At 44.6% G+C, this 14,127-nt stretch overlaps 1 protein-coding gene across 2 annotated transcripts in view; it reads right to left on the bottom strand.

Moving 5' to 3' along the window:
* NRP2 (neuropilin 2) overlaps nt 1-14,127 on the bottom strand; it is a 204,907-nt gene that overhangs the window by 20,251 nt on the left and 170,529 nt on the right. Inside the window, exon 16 of one of the 2 annotated variants that reach the window (XM_066623373.1) lies at nt 10,193-12,993. The exons of the other annotated variant lie outside the window; for it this stretch is intronic. Within the exon in view, the coding sequence (XP_066479470.1) occupies nt 12,713-12,993 (281 nt within the window). The 3' untranslated portion in view covers nt 10,193-12,712. Of the gene's footprint in view, nt 1-10,192; nt 12,994-14,127 lie in introns of those variants that run through there. 2 annotated transcript variants of the gene reach the window in all.

Below are 14,127 nucleotides of genomic sequence, written 5' to 3'. Positions count from 1 at the left end.
GGCTGTTTCTTCCTGTTGGTATGGCTTTTAAACAACTGAGAGTGCAAGTCTATGTGTGTCTATTCAGAAGTAAGTATCACTGAATTCAGTGTAACTTACTCTCAGGAAAGCTTGAACAGGATTGCCTGAAGTAGTTGAATTCTGTAGCCACTTGTGTGAGGTCTGCGTATCGCAATTAAGCCTTACGAATGTCTCAAAAGAGGTCAAACCCAGATGTTCTGACAGCATTAAATGAAAGTAAATAGAGCACTCTATCTGCTTCTGTTTATACATAAACACTAATTATTAAAAGTATTAGAAACATCTGCAGCATGAAAACAGCTGTTCTGAGATAAAGCAATGGAAATGGAAAAACCCTTACAACTAGTTGCAGATATTCCAAGTATTTTCAAAGTCCATCTTTAAGATCATTTTGGGCAATTACCTGGCGACAGAGAGTTCCACAGTTTAACCCTGCACAGGGTAAAAAATGTGCTGCTTGTCTTGCTTTAAACCTGTCATATGTTAATTTGATTTTGAGTGAGGGCATTTGGCTATTCTGCTATGCTGTAGAAGGGCATGCTTATCATTCCTTGTGTACTCCTTCCAGGCTGCTCATTGTGATAAGTGAAATGTTGATCATTCACTCATACTGCCCTTAGCCATCTCAGTTCTTAGCCTGAAGCACCTTCATCTTTCTATCTTATCCTTAGTTGGAAAGTGTTTTGCAGTCACAAGCTCTGCCATTTAAAAATTATAGCTGCTTGAAGTCTGACCCCAGCAACCTGCTTGGCATTTTGACTTCTAATACTAGCACATCAGAATTCCTCTAACTACCCACATTTGTTCCTCTGGGCTGTCTCTATCTCCAGAGTAATCAATCAAACTCTTTTGGTGAATCTGTCTAATATGCCCGAAGACAGGAGAATTATGAAAATTGATATCTGCTGAGAACATGACCATTTTCACTCCCTATTACTGCTTTGCCCAGATTAAGACAATGCTAAAGCTGAAAGCATTAATCTGCTAATTACTCTGATGAATTGATATACAGGTGGAGCCTATTTATCCACATTAGTTCTGTTCCGTGACTGGCGCAATTAACAAAAAAATACGTTGTGCTAAATTCCATAGAGTTACGCAAATACAATGAAGCCTAATACTTCCGGATGGAATGAAACTAAGGCAGCTGCTATCAATCCCCTCCCCTCTGTACTCAGCCCTCCCTGTTTCACATGGGATGCTGATCTTTTAACAGTCCAGCCCTATGCATTTCTACTCAGAAGTAAGCCCCATTGTAGTCAATGGGGTTTACTCCCAGGAATGTGGAGAGCATTGTAGGCTAAATCTCATGCTTTGCTTGGTGGGAAGGCTTGCTTGTGTCCGTGATAGCCTGCACCATCTCAATGGGGGGGGGGAAATTTGGCAAACACTCCCTGGGTTTTTTAAAGCAATCCCCTCTGTTGCTACCACACCTGCCCCTGTGTGAGTGAGTGAGTAAGAGCAAGAGAGCAAGCGCTAGCGCTCCACTGCTTATCCAACAGATAAGCTTATCTTATCTAGCTTATCCAACAGATAAGCGCTAGCGCTTATCTGGTCACGATAAGGAAACCGGATTTCTTGACGTGCTAAATGACTGTGGCTTAGATCAGCTAGTCACGGAGCCCACCAGAGGACAGGTGACTCTGGATTTAATTTTGTGCGGTACGCAGGACCTGGTTAGAGATGTAAACATTACTGAGCCATTGGGGAACAGTGATCATGCTGCGATCCGTTTTGACGTGGACGTTGGGGGAAGAATACCAGGCAAATCTCTAACAAAAACCCTTGACTTCCGACGGGCGGACTTCCCTCAAATGAGGAGGCTGGTTAGAAGGAGGTTGAAAGGGAGGGTAAAAAGAGTCCAATCTCTCCAGAGTGCATGGAGGCTGCTTAAAACAACAGTAATAGAGGCCCAGCAGAGGTGTATACCGCAAAGAAAGAAGGGTTCCACTAAATCCAGGAGGGTGCCCGCATGGCTAACCAGCCAAGTTAGAGAGGCTGTGAAGGGCAAGGAAGCTTCCTTCTGTAAATGGAAGTCTTGCCCTAATGAGGAGAATAAAAAGGAACATAAACTGTGGCAAAAGAAATGTAAGAAGGTGATATGGCAGGCCAAGCGAGACTATGAGGAACGCATGGCCAGCAACATTAAGGGGAATAATAAAAGCTTCTTCAAATATGTTAGAAGCAGGAAACCCGCCAGAGAAGCGGTTGGCCCTCTGGATGGTGAGGGAGGGAAAGGGGAGATAAAAGGAGACTTAGAGATGGCAGAGAAATTAAATGAGTTCTTTGCATCTGTCTTCACGGCAGAAGACCTCGGGCAGATACCGCTGCCCAAACGGCCCCTCCTGACCGAGGAGTTAAGTCAGATAGAGGTTAAAAGAGAAGATGTTTCAGACCTCATTGATAAATTAAAGATCAATAAGTCACCGGGCCCTGATGGCATCCCTGATGGCATCCACCCAAGGGAATCCACCGGGACCTGATGGCATCCACCAATTAAGGAATTGAAGAATGAAGTTGCAGATCTCTTGACTAAGGTATGCAACTTGTCCCTCAAAACGGCCACGGTGCCAGAAGATTGGAGGATAGCAAATGTCACGCCTATTTTTAAAAAGGGAAAGAGGGGGGACCCGGGAAACTATAGGCCGGTCAGCCTGACATCCATACCGGGTAAGATGGTGGAATGCCTCATCAAAGATAGGATCTCAAAACACATAGACGAACAGGCCTTGCTGAGGGAGAGTCAGCATGGCTTCTGTAAGGGTAAGTCTTGCCTCACGAACCTTATAGAATTCTTTGAATAGGTCAACAGGCATGTGGATGCGGGAGAACCCGTGGACATTATATATCTGGACTTTCAGAAGGCGTTTGACACGGTCCCTCACCAAAGGCTACTGAAAAAACTCCACAGTCAGGGAATTAGAGGACAGGTCCTCTCGTGGACTGAGAACTGGTTGGAGGCCAGGAAGCAGAGAGTGGGTGTCAATGGGCAATTTTCACAATGGAGAGAGGTGAAAAGCGGTGTGCCCCAAGGATCTGTCCTGGGACCGGTGCTTTTCAACCTCTTCATAAATGACCTGGAGACAGGGTTGAGCAGTGAAGTGGCTAAGTTTGCAGACGACACCAAACTTTTCCGAGTGGTAAAGACCAGAAGTGATTGTGAGGAGCTCCAGAAGGATCTCTCCAGACTGGCAGAATGGGCAGCAAAATGGCAGATGCGCTTCAATGTCAGTAAGTGTAAATTCATGCACATTGGGGCAAAAAATCAAAACTTTAGATATAGGCTGATGGGTTCTGAGCTGTCTGTGACAGATCAGGAGAGAGATCTTGGGGTGGTGGTGGACAGGTCGATGAAAGTGTCGACCCAATGTGCGGCGGCAGTGAAGAAGGCCAATTCTATGCTTGGGATCATTAGGAAGGGTATTGAGAACAAAACGGCTAGTATTATAATGCCGTTGTACAAATCTATGGTAAGGCCACACCTGGAGTATTGTGTCCAGTTCTGGTCGCCACATCTCAAAAAAGACATAGTGGAAATGGAAAAGGTGCAAAAGAGAGCGACTAAGATGATTACGGGGCTGGGGCACCTTCCTTATGAGGAAAGGCTACGGCGTTTGGGCCTCTTCAGCCTAGAAAAGAGACGCTTGAGGGGGAACATGATTGAGACATACAAAATTATGCAGGGGATGGACAGAGTGGATAGGGAGATGCTCTTTACACTTTCACATAATACCAGAACCAGGGGACATCCACTAAAATTGAGTGTTGGGCGGGTTAGGACAGACAAAAGAAAATATTTCTTTACTCAGCGTGTGGTCGGTCTGTGGAACTCCTTGCCACAGGATGTGGTGCTGGCGTCTAGCCTAGACGCCTTTAAAAGGGGATTGGACGAGTTTCTGGAGGAAAAATCCATTATGGGGTACAAGCCATGATGTGTATGCGCAACCTCCTGATTTTAGAAATGGGTTATGTCAGAATGCCAGATGTAGGGGAGAGCACCAGGATGAGGTCTCTTGTTATCTGGTGAGCTCCCTGGGGCATTTGGTGGGCCGCTGTGAGATACAGGAAGCTGGACTAGATGGGCCTATGGCCTGATCCAGTGGGGCTGTTCTTATGTTCTTATGTTCCATCTTGCTGCATGTGTTCTGGCTACAGAGATTTTGGCCCCCCCTTCCCCTCTTCAGCCTCTTTGCTGGCTCAGGGGCTCCAGGAGTGTTACTGTTCCTGTGCATGGGGAACCTCTTCCAGGGCTCCAGGGCTATTTCCCTGCCTGGGCGAGGCAGAGCCTTTTTGCAGTGTTTTGGGCTGCCTGGAAATGGAACGAGACACAAGCACAGGGCAAAGGAGGCAAAGGTGTGTGTGACTTTCAGTTCCCTCACCCTATTCAAGTTGAGACAAAACTGCAGATAAAAAAATCTGTGGATAAATAGGCTACACCTGTAGTTCACTGAACATGGAGGGAAACAAGAAGATGTTTAAGAAGACTGTAACCTTTGCAAAAGGGCGTTAAATAGTGAAGCACTGCTATGAATTATCTAGGCGCAATTCACTTGATTCAGGGGATGCTTTCAAGATGAAGATGACATTCTAAACAATTATTCATTTGCTGAAAGGGATACAGCTTTCCAGAAATGCTTATCATGCTGCTTAGCACTAAATGAGGAAGCATGAAAAGTGATGTCCCTTTAAAAAAAAAAAGAGAGAGAGAGAGAGAGAGAGAGAGAGAGAGAAAAGGAAAAAAAAGAGAGGTTCATGGCCCAATCCTATTCAAGGCCTATGCTGGCGAAACTTGGATTCTGTCAGTGCAGGATGCCACAAAAGCACCATAAAGCAGGGAGCAGGCATACTGGCAGGAGGCTGGGTCCTTCCCTCACATGCCAACAGAGCTATGGAGGCCCACCAGAACAGGTAAGCCTGGTGCAGGGGGTTGAATGGGGTGGGGATAGGCATTTCGGGCCTGAGGGGTGGTTTCAGTGACAGCACATGCCGAATCCTGACCCCCTTACACAGGCCTGATCTGCCTGCATGAATCAATGTGGACTTGCACCAACAATATCACTGGCGTTCGAGTTGACCCATTGATGCTGCTGGGGCTATAATGGAATTGCACTAGATTCTTCAAGGAGATAGGGCATGTGGGTCAACAGTGGCCCCTTGCTCTGACAAGTCTGGGAAGTATGTGGTTAAAACCTAGGCTTTTAGCAGTGGGTGTGCTGCAAGGCTGCAGCTAATAGAGGCAACAAGGTCTTCAAGGATAAAAGCAGCACTTGGAGAAGGGAGTGTTTGTGGGTGTAGAAGGAAGGAGGATGGAAAAACAGAGAGCAAGAGGAAGAAGCTTGCAGGAGAGAGGCGTAACGGACTAGCTAACTGACTGACTGGAGGCTGTGGGAGACTAGTGTGTGGCTTTCATGCCCAAGAACTGCTGAGAACCAAGGTGTTGCTGCAGTGGCCAGAGAAGCTGCTGGTGGGAGAGGGAAGGAAGGCGAGCTACCCTGTTGGTGGGGCAGGACCCTGCAATGCTTTCTGCAGAATTCTGCAGTCACACAAGGTTTCACAGAACTGCTTGCTAATTCCTTGTACAGTCAGTGCTACTTCTGCAGACCCTGCAAATTCTATTGCTACTCCCCAACCCAAATACAACTTGCCCATTAAATTAATAAATTCATTGTCTTAAAATGTCACTCGCTTTGGAATATGTATACGTGTTGGTTGAGTGATAGATTCATAGAACATGAAACTTGCAGTGTAGTGTACAATCTTATGCATGTTCATCAGAAGTAAGCTCCACTTATTGCAATGGGACTTACTCTCTAATAAGTATGCATAGGATTGCAGATATAGTCACTGTACTATCTAATATATTTTAGATATTGCACTGAAGATCATGTCATGACATTCAGGGAACAGAATTGGAGTGCTGGCTACACCTGAAGCTCCAATCTCTACTCTAAAATCACACATTAAGTGGGGATGTGTAGGACTCCTCTGAGGAATTTTGCTACTCGTATAGAAACACTTCTGGCTTTCCTTGACAGTCCTTGTGCATTTTTCCTGAGAAGCAACATCTAAATTCACATCTTTTTTCTTTCCAGAATTCCGGAATTGGGGCCCAATCCTCAACATTTGGCACCGGCTCAGCACCTGTGTACAGTGTCACAAATGTGCCGTAAGGCACACCTGCGAAACTTACCGCCTGGCCGTTCAGCACAAGGCCATGCTAAGCCAGCACCAGGCAGAGGATGGGCAACCACCACCCAGAGCTCCAGGGAAACGTAGGGTGGTGGAGAGGTGAGTGGGGGTGTGGGGTGGAGGCGTTCTGGGGAAGTTCAGGGAGAAGACATGGTGGGAAGAGGGAGTGGGATGGGATGGGATCCAAGCCCTGCATAGTGCCTCCTGGCCTGATGCAGGACTACTTCACTCTGCGCTGGCTAAACAGCTAGTGCAGAGTTGAGTAGCCCCATTGCTGGGCCGCTTCCCTTGCTCAGGGGAAGGTCTTTAGCTGCCCAACATCCATAGAATGCAGCAGCAACCGTTTTGGCACAGCTGCAGCCTTGGGCATCAGGCAGCTCAAGATTGGGCTGCCCATTCCCAAGTGCATGCCAAATTTCACTTTCCAATGGCAACTCTAGTGATAAGTCACATTTTTCCCCCAGTGGCATTTTTCCCTATAACATTATTAGCCTATATTATAGTGCACTGCAAGTCAAGGAGTGAACAATGTCCATTAGTGGCTTCAGTGTCTGCAGAATGTACTAAAATCAAGATGGTGCACATTTCTGCATGATTATTCATTTAGACTGATAGAAACTTAGTGGCTCAAAAAACTTGCATTGGCATTAAGTAATACCTAGCACTGAAGCTAAGTTTTCAAAGCATCTGATGAGCAGGTTGGCCCAATATCCATCCTAATCAGCAAAGTTTTTCTGACTGTTCTTCTTGAAAGGCAGCCTCTTTGCCCTGTTTTTGCTGTAGCTGAGCTCTCCTGAATCCTTGGAGACATTCTGAAATGATGCATCTCATCTCCTGGGTATGCCCCCCCCCCTGAGAAATCCAATATAATCGCAATCAGCAACTGAACACTTTAGTGAAATCCCAAATGAATCATATGAGTTGGCTCAGTTGATCAAGATAATTATGCTCCTAACAAGCAATGACAGGAAAGAAAGGGGGGGGGGGGAAACTGGGAGTGGGGGGGAAGAGGGTATCATTGAGACCTGAATCCTGTGCAGAAATAAGGTTCAAGCCTTGGATGCTATTAGCCAGTAGAACAGTACATATATAAATTATTGTCGGTGTTCAAATTTCTTAAGTAAGAAATGCCCATGCTAAAACTAATCCTCCAGAGTGGAAGTTCCCCTCATTTCACGTATCTTAAGATATATCTTAAGATATGTGAGCACTGGCTGACACTTCCTGGTGGTGGGAGAAAGTCACTCTGCATATGGTCAGACCTGCCATTCTTCATGAGTTTCAAGTCACTTCAATCACACTGGAAAGCAAGGTCCAGAGCTGAGCTTTAATAATCTCTGGTTCAAATGAAACCCTGAATAATGGCCAAACTACATGTTACAGAGAAATGTATAATCTGATCTGATTTTGTATAATGTATAATCTGATCTGGAACCATGGCAAAGTTCTAAACCTTCCCTTCCTGCCAGCCATGGTTTTCCACATTTCATACATTTTCCTCCCCCCCCCCCCATGCATGCTATATAAAAATAAAAAACCTGGGCCAAATTATACATTCCAAATAACTTGTACTTTGGCCCTAATACAGCTGAGATTCTCTCCCCTGAGCCACTTGTCCATTTGGCCTTTTTCATACAGAGGCTTCTACAATACGCACAGGGATTCTCACCATCTCAATTTCTCAAGGGTAAGAAAGCATAGCTTTTTTTACAGTTTCCAGCTTCTGCCAACATCTGTCATCCAGTGGCACTACAGTCAATGGTGAACTTCTCCAAAGCTCCTAATCAGGAAGGGTTTTTTTTTCTTTTTCCTCTTGCTTTCATTCAGTTCACTGCACCTCTGATGGCCTAAGAAATGAACTCTCGTTGTCAGTTCTTCAAGTTATGGCTACTTCATGATTATGGGAATGATCTATAAGCACAGGCAACATGATGTCTGATGATGCAGGAGGTCTGGTCTGGAGGGCTGAGCCTCCATTTGCCTGAAGATAACATCCGAAGGTCGCCAGTTCAAGGCCACCGGCACCGGGCGACCTTGAAGCAGCTGACAAGCTGAGCCGAGCTATTCCATCTGCTCTGAGCGTGGGAGGATGGAGGCCAGAATGTGCGACCAGATCAAGAAAGAAACATCTGAATGTTGTGGTTTCTTGAAAGATAGAAACCTTCTTTCAAATTGTAAAAATCCCTACGGGGATTTAAATTGCCTGCCTATGTAAACCGCCTTGAATAAAGTCTAAGGAGAAATCTGAGGACCAAGAAAGGCGGTATAGAAATACCTGTATTATTATTATTATTATTATTATGTACAAGGAAAAAACTGGTGCCATACAAGTTCCATATCCCTGGGCAGGGAATGGCTCCAAAACGGGCAGCCCAATCCAGTATAACTTCCCCAGAACCAATGCAGCTATGCCATTCTTCCCCCTCCCTACCTGTTTCATCCGTCCACACCCCGTGCAAATGTACCAGTCCTGGGGCTCCCATGGTGGCCGGTGTCGCCTGGCCACTGCTGCTCACCATTTGTGGTGGCAGCCAGGCAGTGCACTCTCTGGTGTACTGCATTATGCAATGGCTGTAAAGTGTGCTGTACCACTGGAACACATGTTCCAGCAGCTTCACAGGACTGGGCTGTAAGACAGCAGGAAGATGTAAGATATAAATTATACAAGGGATATGAAGGGTCATGACCTGGGACTCCCGGTGTCCACTCCAGCACCAGTAAGGCAGCTCATTTACTGAAGGAATTTCAGGCTGAGCTGTGTTGCCCAGAATTACCTGATCACACAATAAGTTCCCTGCTCAGGTAGCCTGGGGGTAGTGAGTGTAACTTCACCTGGTTCTATAAATCCTCAGCCCAAGGTCTGCTCTTCAGTCTGAGCACCTGGACTCCTTGTGAGAAGCTTCTGCCAGAAGCTGGGCACCTGCCCACCACTCCCCTCACAGGAGCTGCCTCTTCTTGATCCTGACTGTTTACCTGCTTGGACTCTGCGACATAATCAACCATCCCTCTTTATTGTCCAGAACTGGACAACACCTGCTTGCCCATTCCCATGAACCTATGGGTATGTGAAGGGATCAGAATAAGTCAGGCACAGGCAACACTGCTCCATCTAGCCCTTAGCTTTCCCTGTGAGTGAAAATGCCACTGTTGTGTGTCAAGAAAGAGTTTGGAAAGCTGTCCATCTATTCTCATTACTACTAATGAGACTTATGAGCTGCACACTCAAGATCAGCTCATGTAGATCACCTATCCCTTAACCAACTTGAATTTTTCTTTTGTGTTTATATATCAGAGTGAAAACTGAAGTGTTGAATGTATGCTGAGCATTCAACAAAACATCCAAAGAGCCCATGCTCTTTCTGAGCATGCCTATGTGTGGTGGAGATTCTAGTCTGTGGCCATGATTGTGAATATGAAATTGGGATGGTAGGTTTTTTCTAGGATAAATTCATCCCAAGAGAAAATGTGTGATATTTCTCATGTGCATGATTTAGCAAGTGGTGATGGAATCCAAACACCCTCACTCCCTCGAAAGCCTCATATCTCCAAAGCAGAGATAATCAAAGTGCTTCCAGAGAGTCAGGAGAGCCTCAAACTGTCCCATCTAATAGAAACATATCACACCAGACATTCCACTGATCTTTAGTCATCTTATCTGCCTCCTGCCTTGCACTTCTTGTTCAATCCATAATAACATCAGCCTTGTTTCTAATAATGTGATAAACTGGAGCATGGGTGGTTTCTCCCACTTGGCTCTCCATCTCTCAGACAGACTATTCCTCTGCCTGTTCCTTTCATTGCTTACCCTCCTTGTGGCATGGGACATTTTGATTCTCAAGGAAAGAATCTGCAATGCCCCTAGCACATACATAACAATACAGTTTGCTCAGAAGAACACTATTCTCATGATCCAAAAGGGAGGAAGAGAAGGAAAAAAAACAGCTATATGTATAAAAATATCATTTTTTTATTACATTCCACACAATACATCGTCAAGAATTTCAAAATTCCACAAGTTATTTTCACACACAGGCAACTGGGCAATGCTGACGATGTCACAGCTGTAAGGGGAGGAGGGTGAAAGGTGGCAGTAAAAATCTGTGGTGGGGAGGGGCAAAGGACAGTCTTTGGCGAAGTACTAAAAATAGGGTTTCTTAATCAGGTTAAAACACATCCATATTGAACATATTTGACCCAGGATGAAATCTGAAATGTTACTGGATGTATTTATGCTTGGCTGTGATTAGGGACAGCACTGGTGGACAGAAAGCCAATGGGAGTAAACAGTTTTAAGTTTATCATTACTTGTGACTAGTTCACTTTGGGGGTTTCCTATCATGGGTACCAGTGCAATAGAAATCAAGAAGCTGCTTGCTAACAAATTATTTCTACACTGGAAAACGTTATCCTAAGACCCACAAAGCTAATAAACCACACCTTACAAAGTGACCTGACACAGGATGGTCCTTCTGTGTCCTTACTAAGGATGCTCCTTACTAAGAGGTCCTCCATGATGAGGAATGTCTTCCCCCCTCCCCATTTTGAGATATGCAACAGGTGATGGCTTTGCTCTCACATATCTCTTCTTTCCAGATGCAGAGGATCAGCACACATGCTCATTTTCTTTTCATATACTCTCTGCACTTTAAGAATAGTTTCTCTACTAAACAGCACTGTGTGGCATTAACTCAGCAAAGCAAGCATCTTGGCAGAGTAAATTTGCTACATGCACCAGAGCATGCTACCTGAATAACATAGGGCTGAGGCAATGTGACATACACCCCCAGATTAAGTGCTCCTTTGTGGAACTGGCAAAGAACCTCCTGTTTCTTTCATGCCCTATGCCAGCCCTGTGGGTACATGGGATTCAATCCACTGGGAATCTGTCCCACACAATGAAATCAATGGGCGTTTCTCAATGAGGAGTTAATGATGTTTGTACAAGTCCCATTGATTTCAGTAGGGCTTCCACAAGAGAAACCCCTGATGGAATGCATCCATGGCCTTCACTCCCCAGTACAGCAGTGCTACTGATGTTTCTTTACGTTTTAGTTTTAATGAGGGAGAAAGGGTGGCTGGAGATTTGAAGAAGGATATAACAGCTAGTCACAACTGGATTTTTTTTTTAAAGCAAACATTGGAAAATCGTGTTTGGTGGAGATGCATTTTGCCTGAAAATATATATCAGACTGAACAATTCCAAAAACCTTTGTGTGTTATCACATGTTAATCTATATAAGGCATTTCCATTGCATTACTTCAGAGCAAATCAATAGATGGAGGCTTATCGTAGACTCCATTATGCCTCCTTTGTTAAAAGATGCAGAGATATCTGGATTGTAGCAGGCCTTATTCTTGGGGCTTTGGTTGACAGATGTCATTACCAACATCTTAAGAAGCAACATGAACACAAATGTTAACTGTGTCAATCAGCCATTTATGTGAATTTGGAGACAGAAAACGGGGGAAATCATTCTTTGTCTTTTGTAAATTACTGGTGAAAATACCTGGAAGAAAATTTCTTACTCTCACAAAAAAAGAAAGCTTTGCTAAGCAAGAGGTTTACTTATCAAAATAAATAAACCTTCGATTCATGGAGCTACAGCATTTTCCAAAACCTTGATGTACTGGTATCTATGTGTTACTCTAATGCTGGGTTTAACAAATAAACTGAACATTCATTATGAGATCGTATTTTATAAGGCAACTTGAAAAAGATTTGTTTTGTTGAGGGATTAATTCCACTACCAAAACAATGGCTATGTTGGAAAAAAAAAAATGTTAAGATCTCAGATCTGACCATCGAGCTTCTCTCAGTTATTCCCATCATCCACTGTGGCTTTTTTTTTTTTTTTTGGCTTGCCATTTATATTTTCCTTTGGCATAGCCTCTCCTTTTTCACCAGCACGAACCTGCTGACATTCTTATGGATGTCAAATATAAACCCAGCCAGAGCTAGATAAGGCAACAAAAAGCATTGTTTACTTCTCCAAGTAAACAAATCAGTGTATTCTTCATTAAAAAGGTATCCCAGGCCTACTACAAGGCAGGGCAGGAAAAATTACTCCCTGTGAAAATCATATAAGTACAAGCAAGTTCCAAAGGACCTTTCCAAGTAGCCATCCAGCCAATATCACACACGCATGCACACTTACATACATAGATATAGATATAGATATACAAGCACACACACATATACTCTTGCATACCCCTCCTGACTTGCTATTGAGTTTTCTTGTGAGTTGTCTACTGAGAAAAGAAAAAGTCTTGGAAAAATAAAAATAAAGGAGCATTCACTTTCAGAGAGACAGGGGAGGTGCGTCTCCTCTTGCAATCCCGGATGCAGCATTATACTTAGGAGTTTGTAAAAGAACACAAGGGTGAGGAAAGAGATGTCTAGAGTTCACATATATGCTGGATAAGGAGAAAAGTGCAAAATTGAGGCAACATATTTGAAGTCTTAGTTTTTTTTGTTTGTTTTTGTTGTGTTCCTGCTCCACTCTCAGCAATGCGAGCTGCGATCTTGCTCTAGTTTTATTGTTAAGGTGGGCTCCACTGCGAGAGGGGCCCCGTTGGAATAGTGGGAGGTTTTGTAGGTGATGGAGTGATCACTCTTCTTGGCCGCATAGCGGAACCGGTGATAGTGGAGCACAAGGGCCAGCGCGACGGAGACCAGCACCAGAACAGCACCTCCGGCGGCCATAACGTAATACCAGTAGGCTGGGATGGGCTGCACTGACACCGTGTCCACTGTGGGCTCGCTCCCTGGCAGAAGGGTGCCCCCTGGGGGAGAGACAGAAGAATGTTGCTAGGTGGGATGCATGCAAGCTAATAAATAAAAAGACACACACTCGCACACACGCACATGCTTTTAAAAGTTCCAAGCAGCTTAAATAAGGTCTGCATGACCAAGCACTCCCTTTAGTGGGAACGCAATTTCAATTTTTGACAAGCAGGCAAATTAAAGCAATTCATTAATTAGGAATATGGAGGAGGGGGGGGAGGAGGATGTAAATTTTGTTAATAACCATTACATTTCATGGGAACAGGGCCCCACCCCCCTTACCATCCTCTCCCCTCAATCAGCCCAGGCTTGTTTCAATGTGGCACTTGTTTGTCAAGCAATGACAAAACACATCACATTTCTAAACAAGTGACAAGAGTTTAATTGCAAAGTACGAAGGAGGTTGTGACAGGATCACAGAAAAGATACTAGAGAGGAAAACATGCTTCATTCCTATGGGAAAAGAAAGCAGGAAGGAATCTGCAGGCAAGACTTTGCTTTCTGCAGGCCGTCATGCACAGAGACCTAGAGGTTCTTTCTAGAGCCCGCTCCACCAAACAAAGCAGGCCATATGACTGACCCTCCGGCATGCCTTTACAAATCACAACTAAAACAGGAATTGAATAACAATCCTCAGCATGTTTAATTCAGATGCAAGTTCTACAATTTTCAACAGGGTTTCCTCCCTACCAAGTGTGCTTTTGATCCAGTCTGCATAGGCAGAATCCTATGCATGTCTACTCCAAAGTATGTCCTATTGTGTTCATTGGGGCTTACTCCTAGGAAAGTGTGCAACCTAAATGTATCTGATAGTACTGATAATTTCACAGCTAATCACTACTGCAAAATACAAATTAAGGCTTTACAACAGTTTAAGGTTCTCGCCCATGTTCTCCTTTTTCTGGAACATTTAATTAAAAATTCCCCTGATCTATACATATACTAAGGGCCCAATCCTATGCAACTGTACTGCTGATGCAGCTGCAATACAGCCCTGAGGTAAAGGAACAAATGTTCCCTTACCTTGAGGAGGCTTCCATGTCCGCCCCCCACCCCCCACAGGATCCAGTGCATGTCCCACTGGCACTACTGTATCAGTGCTGGAAAGTTGGGATAGGATTGGGCCCTAAGGC

This window comes from Tiliqua scincoides, chromosome 1 (assembly GCF_035046505.1).
Source record: "Tiliqua scincoides isolate rTilSci1 chromosome 1, rTilSci1.hap2, whole genome shotgun sequence".
Classification (NCBI taxonomy): domain Eukaryota; kingdom Metazoa; phylum Chordata; class Lepidosauria; order Squamata; family Scincidae; genus Tiliqua; species Tiliqua scincoides.
Note: the sequence above shows the minus strand (reverse complement) of the source record. Positions and strands in the feature narration are given on the sequence as shown.